General features: G+C 43.0%; 1 protein-coding gene across 1 annotated transcript; it reads right to left on the bottom strand.

Annotated features, from left to right (window-relative positions):
• Window positions 1–157: 157 nt before the first annotated feature.
• LRRC10 (leucine rich repeat containing 10) lies at window positions 158–3573 on the bottom strand. The gene has a single exon (XM_019748928.2). It carries the CDS (start codon window positions 3522–3524, stop codon window positions 2685–2687), a length of 840 nt encoding a protein of 279 aa, XP_019604487.1. The 5' UTR covers window positions 3525–3573; the 3' UTR covers window positions 158–2684.
• Window positions 3574–12215: the final 8642 nt, after the last annotated feature.

The following is a 12215-nucleotide window of genomic DNA, read 5'->3' as shown; positions in this document are numbered from 1 at the left end:
TACTTTGGTGATTTTCCTGATTCTAAGATAATGGGAAGGGCGAAGTATATTCATTTAGATCCTTGGTAATCATGTGTATGTGTTTTCCTATTTAGGTAAGCCAGAAGCATTTGACCACATTGCAATTATATTTCTTAATACTCAAGTCTGTAGATACTGTTGAAAATTTTATTGAAAGAAAAACTTTTTTCTATTGCCATATGTCTTTTACCTTCAAACTGAATTAAACTGTAGGGTAAATATAAGTATTGTGCTACGTGGTATAACAGTAAAATAACATGGTATGTAAACAGCTGGCACCTGCCAGACACTGTTCTATGTTCTTTAGTAATTCGTTTAATCCTTACAGTGACCTGAAAGCTAGAAATTTAGTATTTTATTGATGAGAAAACAGGTACACAGATAGTAACTGACCAATAAATGGCAAAGCTGGGATTTGAACTCAGGTAGTTTGAAGGCCGTGCGTGCTCTTAATCATTTTACACTGCCTCCGGGTTATTGTCGATGTGCTTTTAGTTAAAATTTGAATCTAGTTGATTTTTAGGGCACAGTCCCACTTTTTAAGTGAAATTACAGTGATGTATTTTAGGACAAAAGAAAAAAACTGGTTCATCTCCATAGAATCTATGTTAAATATTTCAGTTGGCATCATTTGTATTTCTGGAAGCTAAAATTCTATACAAATTTCTGGAAAAGATTTTCCTGTGATGCATAACACTTTAGGTTTCATTTTAAAATCATGAGTCAAGTTACATTTGATGCTTTAACATTTTCCTCTTTTTAACTTTGTGTCAGAATTTCAAGAAAACATCAGAGGGTAATGGAAATGTAAATATGCATTTACAGAGTTACTTTATAAAGTTGATTGAAACCCTATAGTGAAAACATTTTTGGATAGCAAAAGCAGTGGTGAATTCTTAACCATAGTGTTTAAAAAAATGTTTATTTGTTATATATTGATTATTTTAGAAGAAAACAGCTTTACTGTGTGCCAAAATGTTTATAATTTGACATTTGATTCAGACCCGTCAGCTCATTAGGAGAGAACTCTGTATAGGTCATGTGGCTTCAATTTGTTTGATGGCTGTAGCAGCTACACTGGAAAAGTTGGGCCAATTAATCTTGGGAGGGGTAAGACCCGGGTCAAAAGGAAGTCAGAGCCCTCTTGGCTGGCAATAGGTACGGGGCAGAAAGCAGTTCTGTTGGCACAAAGTTTTTGGCATCAACTGAGTGTACTTTCAGTCATTAGGAATGAGAAAATAGACTAAATTCTAGCTGTCTAATAGAAATCTGGACTCATTACTCAAGGAGTTAAATGTTTGACAAACGATTGCATTTAATGATTGAAGGGATCCTTTGACAGTCTAATCAGTGGTTTACAGATACTCTACAGACTGGAGGTGGTGATAAGATTATGTGATAGGAAATTTCCTCTGGTTTAGCAAGAATTATTTGTGGTGGGAAAACACTTGAAAACAGTCTGCTGTGTAGTCATTTTAGAACCAAACTACTGGGTTAAGATGCTTTTATGGCAAAAGTACGTTTCAAAAGCTAACTAGTTTTAGTTAAGATGGCACGATATCCTTGATTGCTGAAAAGGTTCAAGAACAAAGGATTGTGCTATTAAATCACCCACTAACAGCAGTTTCTTTAAAGTTGATGTATTCATGGGAAGAAGAAAAGTTCCCAGTTTACATACTTCAAAAAAATATTGGCCAAAATACGAGGTTTATACACTAACCATCAAAAGACCCTGTCTACAAAAATCAGAACAGAGGCAGAGACACAGGCTAGAGGCAGAAGCTTCCTATGCACACCACAACCTGCAATTCAGATTTCCAAATGCTTGTTTCAAGGGAACAGGTTTCTCACCGACTGCCATTAACCTGGTATGATTCTGGACATGTGATTTCTCTCCGTGAAAGGGGATTCAGTTCAGCTCAGGTTCGTTAATGTGAGTGAATGGAAGGGCTGTGCTCCACAGAAGCAACCAGGGTTACAACTAGGCTAGATTTTAATGAGACCACAATGCCAGAGGTTCTACTCTCTAGGTGACTTCAAATATTGTGAGGAACAGAGCAGTTGAGAGCAGACCTTGGGTCAGACCTTTTAGGGAAACTGAGCTAAGGCAGCACGAGCCACTGTCAAGTGTAAAGTGGTCGCTGGGCTCCACCAGGAGGCATTCTCCATCAGGGGTCTTCTCAGCACTCGCTAAACAGAGAAAAAGCTTCATCTTAAGCCTTTGCAACAACAGTCTGTGAGTCTGATTGACTAGGTAGAAATGTCCTTTTAAAGTGTCCTGGATTAGTAATATTTAATTCATTGCTGTTTGTGGTCACTCATAGTAAGAACATAAATCCTGCAAAGGGCTGGAGACAGGCTGCCTAACAAGGTACCTTATTGGAGGAGCTCACGAGCCTCATGACCAGCCACTCTTCATTGTTTCAAAATACCTGCTTGGAGAGGCTGATTTTCTGGTAAAGAAGTTGTGCTACCTACAGCACACTAACCTTTGGGAGAGATGTTTGCCAGCTACTTTTTCTTCTTGGTGTGATTTAGGGATTTCATCTGACTCCATCAACCACCGCTGGCAGACACCCCAAATGTCCCAGAGCAATCTTTTGCACTCTAGTAGAGAAGACGCTAGCGTTGGGTTCTTGGCATTGACCTACCACTGAAGCTCCTCAGGAGTTGGCAGGAGGGCGCGGAGGAGGCAAGGCAGGTGCCTGTGCCTCCTGGCTTTCCTCCGTGACCAAAGCATAGCGCCTGGCTTTTCTGGGGTCAGGCTCCGGCGTCTCCTCTGCCCACCTGCCCACGCGGCGTACGCCTTTGGCCACCTTGGGTGCGTTCCTGCAAGGATTGTGGTCATAGATAACCAGCTTCAGACCTGACAGGTGGGCCAGGCTGGGGAAGTAGCGGATGCTGTTTCGGTCCACGTCGATCACCTCCAGGAAGGGCATGTGAAGCAGCACAGGGGGGAAGTCAGTCAGCAGGTTGCCCGAGAGCCAGATGGTCCGCAGCTCCCGGAGGCGCCGGAGCTGGCCTGGCAGCAGACTCAGGGCATTGGAGCCGGCATGCAGAGTCTTAAGGAGACTGAGCTCACAGACCACATCTGGCAGCTGGGTGAGGCAGTTGGCTTCAACCCACAGGGTCCGGAGGTTCTGGAGCAGGCTCAGCTCATTGGGGAGATCACAGAGTTTGTTGTTGCCCAGGTAGAGGATGCAAAGCTGTTTCAAAGTACACACCACCTGGGGCAGAGCCTTGAAGTTGTTGAAATCCAGGGCCAGGATCTGCAGATTCTGCAGCTGCCCCAGCTCCAGAGGCAGGCTGCTGAGGTGGTTGTCACTCAGGTAGAGCTTAACCAGCTCTCGGAAGGAGCACACGTGCACGGGGAAGTGGCGTAGCTGGTTCCCACTCAGATCTACCATCTTGTCCAGCGGCATCTCCCGGAGGTCTCCCACCACGAAGTTCTGGCAGCGTTCTGCGGGAATAAAGGCCACAAGGGCTTTGACGGTGTTCCCCATGCGGAGGCTGGAGGCTGCTGCTGAGTGCTCCGAGGCCCGCCCTCCCCTCCCATTATAACTTGGGGGTGGTGTGACAAAAGCCAGTCACTTCAACAGAAAAGTCTTCTGATAGCAATTTGAGTGTCGGGTGACAGGCCCAATAGGCAGGCAGGCAGGGTCCAGGAGGCCAGGTCTGACTCATGTACTTGCTTTCAATCCTCTAAGCCCCAATCCCCTTTATCTACATTTTTAAAAGTTTGTTTGTTTCAAGTTGAAAATAGCTTCACTTTTTCCTAATGAAAAACATTGAGATGTTATATAAAGGTGTAAAAGAAGAAAATGAAAAACACTCATACTACCCAAGGATAAATTCTGTAAACATTTTAATATATGTCCTCTAGCCTCATTGCTACAAGTAATCAATTTGTTTTAAAAAGATTACATTCTTTTAGGAATCTTATGTTTTATAACATATGGACATATTTTTAAGTTTGCAGGTATCTACGCAATTATAAACACCTGCATAGTATTCCATTATATGGATGCACCGTAATTTAAACAGGTCTTATTTTTGGGTACCTAAATAAGTGTGTCACTATTATAAATATCTCTGAACATACAATGGGAGCAGTGATCCACTAATGTCTTCAGGGAACATCCTAACAAGTGTTCCTGGGTCAAAGATGCATCCTTTTAAGGCTTTTCATTGCCAGTGTCTCCTGCCTACCCCCACCTAACCTGGTTCAGTGTATACATACTCTATAGGTATCCATTTTCTTATTTCTTCCTTTTTCCCAGGTAATAGTTTTCCACACTTTAAAATTTCGCCTTTGACAAAAATAGAAAAGCAGAAAAAAAGAAAGAGGATAGCCAGCCTCCTAAAGCTGAAATAAAGGAGGGTATATTCCTACAGGACGTCTGTCGCAGACGCAGCTAACTGCTCATCAAAGGTTTGTGCTTCCCCTGACACAAGTGCTGAGTTGTAGGAAGCAGCTGTCCAGCCAGGCCGTTTCCTACTACCAGTCTAGGGCAGGGAGTCTAATTCTGGCCAGTGGAATGTGGGCAGAAGTGATACTTGTCACATCTAGGCCTGGCTCATTTAAAACAAACCTCACCTTCCTCCACACTCTTTCCCTGTCTGCTAGCTGGATGTCGACACCCAGCGTGACCTTAGAAGCCACCAAGTATATGGAAGTCACATGTGGAAGTTGGCTGGGCCGTGGTCATCCTGGATCCCTTAGTAAGTGCTAGGATCAGAACGCTTCACGCCTCCCAATACACACACTCCCTACCACTACCTGGATTTAGATAAATGAGAAATAACCTTCCATTCTGTTAAGCCATCCAGATCTGGTGGCTTATTTATTAAATTATATTCATGAATAAAGCAGTTGTTAAAAATGAGGTAAAACTACATATATTGATGTGCAAAGATGTTCAGGATAAATAAAGTGGGTAAAAAATCAAGTTTCAGAACACTTTTATGATCCCATCTGTGAAAAAACATGCCTACATTCTTGTATATGCATAAAAGAATCTAAGAAATAACAGTGATTATCTCTGGGGAATCTGCCTGAAGGTATAGGAATTATAGGAATGCTATTTACACCCTCTTGTACTGTTTGATTTAAAAAAACAAAAAAAACACACAAAAAAACTATAGACATACATTCCTTTTAAATTTAAAAACTCTAGTCCAAAAGAAACAACCTGTTAGCCTCCTTGCTCTCTGGATAGTGTCCTGAGTTTGGGGGAGTCTTGGCACACCCTTTAACTGCCTCCAATGTCTCTAGTGAAGAGGGGAATGGAAGAGCGTTCTATTCTGTGAATGGCCATCCTACAGAGCTATTTGGTGGTGCAGTGTCACTACCCGCCTGCCTTCTACTCAGTCACGACTGAAGCCAGTGTCCTTGGACCTTCTACACGGTGAATGTCAAGGGCTGTTATCTTGAGTCCTCTCCTTGCTTTGTTGATTTGTGCAATAACAACCAGTCTCTCAACAGGTACTGTGCTTTGCCTCTATATTTAGCATGGCCAGTGGTGACCACAAATGGTCATGGAGCAACCACCCGATGTTATCCCTAGAAATGATGATAATGATGGCTACTCGTTATTTATAACTAATCTGCTAAATACTAAGCACGGTGTCATGTGCTTTACATATACTATTTCTTCTCACAGCACCTGCTAGACACATATTTTTTATCCCAAATTTTCAGATGAGAAAACTGAGGCTCAGAGAGGTTTAATAATAACATCAAGTATATATTGAGCACCCACTATGTGTTCTAGATGCAGGGTATCTGGTGGCTAAGAAGATTCTACCAGAGCGTGTGGTGTGTGTGTGTGTGTGTGTGTGTGTGTGTGTGTAGTGGGTGTTCTTCCTGGAGTTAGGTCAACACCAGTTGGCAAACTTTGAGAGTTGAGAAAGGCCTTTTCTGTGAAAGATGCAGATCCTGGCAGGTGTTCAAAGGGGTCTGTGCTCACGCCTCCAACACACATTGGTCATGGCAGTAGGGTTGAGATCTTGAGGCTTCAGGAAAAGAGCGTTGACCTCTTCATCGGTGCTCTATCTGCATTGTGCTTTCACTGACCCCATTCTACTGTTGCTTACTTGTCAGCTGCTGAGCTTCCTCCTGGGGCCACGCAAGGCATTGTCACTCCCCACCTCTAGCCCAGGCAGGGGCTTCTGATTCCCATAAAATGAAGCACAAACTTCTCAAGGAGGCTTACAGGAACTTCCAGGATCTGGACCCTTCCCATCTCCTCCATTGGACTGTCAGCTCCATGAGGGCAGAGATCTGCGGGAACTCACTCCCCGTTGGGTCTGTGGGTCTTGACTTCAATGCCTGGTACCTGATAGGTCCTCAGCACCTGATAGGTCATCAGCAGCAGAACTAAATGAGCTGATGCTCACTGGCTATTGAAGTAGGCACTGATTTGTATCCGTAAAATTATTTTTTAAATACTTAAAGACAGCACTGAATATAAGAAAGAACATAGATTTATTATCCCGTCAGTACTTCTACAGATAGTACTTTGTGTACAAACCTTGAGTTGTGTGTGTGTATATATATATATATGGTTGTACTTAATAATGTATTTATAATGTGACAGACAATACAAAGTGTTTCATTGGGAAAAGGGGAGTAGGGGTAGATAGTTTCGGATAAAGAATAATCCACAATAATAGAGTTACTTTTCTGGGTGGTATTTTAACCATAAAGTTCTTTTGCCCTAAATAAAAAATACTTCTAAGCACATGGTCATAAAATTCATACGTTTGGGAGTAAGTCCAGGCTTAGGCCCAGGGATAAAGCTTTTTCTTTTTCTATCACCTCCAACACCATTAGTACTTCAGGGTCTTCTTAGATTTTTATCACCCAAGGTTATGGTTTATAGTTGTGATGGGAATACCTTCTTTTTACTGATCGATACAAACAATTAAGTCTCAGGGCCTTTGTGCTAAAGTCTTTTTTCCCTTCAGCTCTGAAATGTCCTCTTGAAGCAACAGGTGGTGGTGCTGGTGTGTGGTCCCCTGGAAATCTTCTCAGGTCAGTTCCTCATCTTCAAGCCTCAGCTTGATGGGCGTTTCCTCAGAGGGTCTCCCTGATTGTCCTATTTAAGCGAGGCTGCCTCCACTTCCTACTTTCTCTCCATTTTAGCTTTCCACAATTTGTGGTTTTCTGATTTATTTCTTTGTTCTCTTGCTCCCCTGGTGGACAGTTAACCCGCTGAGGCTAGGGCCTGTGCCAGTCCTGTGTACTGCTGTATTCTTACCACTAATGACAGCACCTCAAACAAAGTGGGCATTCATTTATTCAACAAATAAATGGTAAACCATGGACAAAACCCCCTGCTCTCTGGAGCATTTGGATGAATGAATGAATGAACCTGATATATTACTCTGTTTGATAATGTAAACTCAAATTGCTTGTGGCCCGTGACTTAATATACAGTTATGCGTAAATACTTTTTTTTTCTGCTACTGATTATCATTGAGGTAAGTGAGAGGTTCTGAGAAAGACTCAGAATTTATATATTTATATACAAATACATAACGGGGGCACCAAAAAATGTATACAAGTGGACACTTTGGTCAGCGTTGCTCAAGCAGTAGTTCGCGGTAATCAGAAGTGTCTGGACGCTGATGGTAACCACTTTGAGCACCTCTTGTAATTGCAGAAGTCAGACGTGACTTGTATTTATCTTTTGTTATTGGTATTACAATTTTAATAGTTATTTTTCCTTTTTAAAAATGTGTACACATTTTTTTGGCACCCTCTGTATATAGGGTTAAAAGAACCCAGAAAGGAACTCACATTTGCTGGTAACCTGCAGGATCAACTCTAATTCTGTACTTTCCAGAGCACACTGCCAGGGTGGAAACAGGATTTCCCTTGAGATTTCACACTACAACTATGAAATGGGCTGAGCCTGCTCTGTGGACATGTCCAAAGCTGGATTCCAGAGAAGTCTCCCAAAATATTCTGTGAAGTTAATTAGATTCTCTTTCAGTGTTGAACTCCTGGAATCTGTTCAATAGCAACCCCTGTGCGAAGACAACTATTCTGAGAAGAGGGGCTTCAAAAGTGAGCAGTGAAATGAAACATGAACCCCGAAGGAGTTTATCAGCCAGGGGAGAAGTGATCGGAACTGGGAAACGCAGTCTTTTTACAGCCTGCATGTGAGTGAAAGAAACCAACGTCGGGAGAAGGCCTGGAGGGGATTCTGCCTCACTGCTAGGAACCAGCAATGAGGGGATGTCCTTTCTGAAGCTGGGTTTCTTGATGGCCGGGATAATAATAGGTTTTGTCCTTGATTACAGCCGAAGTCCATTTCAGTGACCATCGGAGCACAGATCGATACTTAATTACTTCATTGGAGTGTTCCATGGCTCTGTCAGGATTAATGCAGCCCTGTAAGTAAATAGGTCCATCTAATTTATCAGCTTTTATCAGTGGTTCTTAACTAGTGATGGTCTTGCCCTCCAGGAGACATTTGGCAATGTCTGAAGACATTTCCGGTTGTCACACTGAGAGAGCTCCTGGCATGTAGTGGGTAGGGCTGGGACGCTGCTATCTTTCTACAGTGCCCAGGGCAGACCCCACAACAAATCATATGGCCCAAAATGTCAGTGGTGCCGAGGCTGAGAAACCCTGGGCTATCCTAGTGCCAGCCAGTCCTCTTCTAGGGATATGCAAATTATAGTCGTAAAGTGGGTACAACAGCTAGTATTTTATCATCTTGATGGGTGATACATTTTTTTCAGTTGTAGGGAAAATTTTCTTTCAATTGCATGAAGTGGGGTAGAATAGTATAGAAATACTGTGTTTCCCTGAAAATAAGACCTAGCCAATCAGCTCTAATGCGTCTTTTGGAGCAAAAATTAATATAAGACTCGGTATCATATCATATCATATCATATCATGTCATATCATATCATGTCATATCATATTATATTAATTATATATTATATTTATGATTATATTATATTATATTATATTATATTATATTATATTATATTATATTATATTATATTATATTCTCAGTCTTATAGTAAAATAAGACTCGGTCTTATATTAATTTTTGCTCCAAAAGATGCATTAGAGCTCATTTTCCGGCTAGGTCTTATTTTCGGGAAAACACGGTACCTCATATTTAACTATACTTTCAGGAATTTGCTTTGACATTCTGGATATTCCCAGATCTTCCGGATAAATAAAGGGTTCATAATATGAATGCAGCTTTGGATCTGGACCTGTGAAATTTGAATTGGCTATAAACCTTATAAAGGACTCATGAAGTCTCTTGTAAATTGTTGGGCTTTTGGGGGGGAGGTTTGGTAGGGGGCAGGTAGATCTTATAATGCATTTTCCAGTAGAAACAATGCTGTACATGGTGGTCTCCCAGGTTAATCCACAAGAGTTCGTGTACCACATAGAACAACAGGAGTACAGCGATAGTACAATCACTGCAGTCTTACTGACTGCTGCATGGCAGACGGTTTCTATGAGGTAACAAATTCTGAGCGATATGTAGCTCAGGCATAGGCCTAGTAGCTCGAGGTGGTTTTGCAGGACAGTAGACACTGCTAAACTCTGGGGCCCCTTAGAGCCGGGCACATTGATGCCTGAGTGGGACCAAGGTTCTGTCAGTAAGGACGGAAGGAAGGATAGGTAGGAAACCGGCCACGGGGACATCGGGTGTGTGTGGGGTGGCAATTAGGTGGACCTGGAGTGGTATTTTAGCTCTGCCATCTCCTTCCTATGGCCTTGGAGAGGTTGCTGAACTTTTTTTTTTTATAATTAAAAAATTTTATTACATTTGTTGGGGTGACGTTGGTTAGTAAAATTACATAGGGTTCAAGTGTACAATTCTATATAATACATCATCTATAGACTGCATTGTATGTTCTCCACCCAGAGTCAGTTCTCCTTGCGTCATTGCTGAACTCCTGGAAAGTCTTTCTACATTTGTCAAATGGAGATAATAACAATGTCACTGGGAGGATTAAATGGCAGTAAATACCCAGAACAGAGGAGAAGCTTAAATCATGTCAACTTTTCCCCTCTCACTGCAAACTTACTCTCTTACCAATACTTGCTTGGTACCACCTCCCGTCTTTAAAGAGTGTCAGTATTTGCCCAGGGCTGTGGTCAGCTCCAGCCACATCATTAACTTTGCTGCCAACTTAGAACCTCCTGGAAGTGATGGCGCAAACTCACAACTCCAGGAACTATGAGCCATCAAAGAGCCTGGTGAGCGGTGAGCGGCTACTGAACAAAAACAAAGAAGCTGATCTTGGCAGCTCTGACGTGCCTTCAGATCCTCGTGGCATGAAGAGGTAAGTAAGGGAACCTTGGCACTGCTGGAGCTTGTGACAACATCTCTCCTTGACTGTCGCCTCTCACCCCCACTGCTGCTGAGCTGACATTGGAATGAGATGAATTGAAACAGATGGGACTGACACCACACACTCACTCATTCTCCCCTCTTTCTCTTTTTAGGATTTCTTTGATCCAAGTTAAGTCCAGCAGGCATCTTCCTGGAGAAGCAAGGACCCCAGAGACGTTCATGAAACACCACCAACTGTAAGTTTTTGCTTGTACATAACTGTGATGCTTTTCTCAGGAAGTGTATTTATAGGAGAGAATGACAAAAGAGCGGTTATGTGATTACGTGAGTAGATCAGGGGTCGGGGCACATCTGGCTCTGAAAGGCCACAAACCCACGTGGACTCCCCAGAGATCCAGGTCGTGCTGTGTTTTTCTTTTGTTGGAGAGTTTCTCCCATTTGGTTTTGTGACTAGAGTGGCATTCGTTCAGTATTGCCCTATCATAGGTGTCTTTCCAATAGTAGGGCTCAGTTGAACACTTCGCTGAATCCTGCCCAGACCGAGTCATATTGATGGCGTGGGGTGGTGTTGTGGGAAGGTTCCCAGACTTGGACTCTGAAGGTCTGTGTTTGAATTTCTCTGATTGCAGTGTGAGCTTGTGCCGGTTATTTAACTTCCCATGCTTGCCTTTTCCTCATCTGGAGACAAGAGGGGTGGACCAGGTGGTCCCGAGGGTTCCTAGCACGTTTGGCAGTGGAGACCTTCCCACTGCATGACTGGTGTCACCAAATATCTTGTGTCACTCAGCTGCAAATGTGTGTTAGGGGCGAATGGACTGGTGGGCTGTGCTTGAGAAAAACATTGTTTTGTTTTAGTTTAAAATCTAGAACACTAAGTTGGCAAAGACCTTGACCCAGCCTTCCCAGACACCTAGAGGGGCCAGCATGACAAATGGAAAGACAGTGCCTGGTCTTTGGAGTCAGAGAAGTTTGAATTCGCATATCAGCTCTGCCATTGACTAGGGTAAGTGAAATTATTTCTCTGAGCCTCACTTACCTGCAAAATTGCAATAATAACACCCACCGCATGGGGTTTCCTTGAGGTCAGTAAGATGGTTGCTTCAAGTATCTTGCCCACAGAAGGTGCTTGAAAAATAGTTGATATTATTGTCCTTTTGTTACTAGTGTTATTATTAGCTAGTGGGCTGAGCTGATCCCAGGGAGTGCTTATAGACGCTCAAGTGAGTTGAGCTCTGGGGCTGTTTGTCTCAATTTCTGGGCCCTATCTGGTTTCCTGTTTGGTGTTGAGAGGGGGTAAAGCTGACTGGGCTTCTCCACGTCCCTTTGGTTCACTACCTCAACTCCTCCTCCCATCATGATGTAGTAAAACGTAGCTTAATCCTGTGGTCTCCCATACAGATATTTGCTTCCTTAAAAGAGAAACGGCTTTTTACTGACCTTGAATGCTATTCTTTACTGATCTTGAATGGCAAGATGCTATGGTTTGAGCAGGACACTGTCTAGTGTCCTCCTTCGTGGGCACAAAGCAATTATCACACCAGGTTCCACCAGCTGGGGAATGATCTAACATTTTACAGATCCTTTGGTCAAAACTTTGGATGGTGGGCAACAAACCCACAGAAAATGAGCCCTAAGTCAGGCAAACGAGTGGCAGTGGCTTGTTGTTCACAGGCTGTGCCTTGGGGCAGAGCTGGCTTCTTTGTCAGAAGCAGAGCCCTGGAAAGAATGCCTTTCTCTAAAAATAGGACAGTTAGAGGCAGAGCAGCTTTTTACTGACCTTGCAACTTTGGGACAGGCCAGCTGATAAAGCTTTCTGCCCCGGGTTACTCACAGCTGTTTTCCTGACCAGAGGAC

Source organism: Rhinolophus sinicus, linkage group LG02, assembly GCF_036562045.2.
Source record: "Rhinolophus sinicus isolate RSC01 linkage group LG02, ASM3656204v1, whole genome shotgun sequence".
NCBI classification, from domain to species: domain Eukaryota; kingdom Metazoa; phylum Chordata; class Mammalia; order Chiroptera; family Rhinolophidae; genus Rhinolophus; species Rhinolophus sinicus.
The sequence above is the reverse complement of the archived record's forward strand: the minus strand, read 5'-3'. Positions and strand labels throughout refer to the sequence as shown.

Excerpts from the sequence above, each read along its gene's own strand:
- LRRC10 (XM_019748928.2), bottom strand. The coding sequence starts at position 3,524 with ATGGGGAACACCGTCAAAGCCCTTGTGGCCTTTATTCCCGCAGAACGC.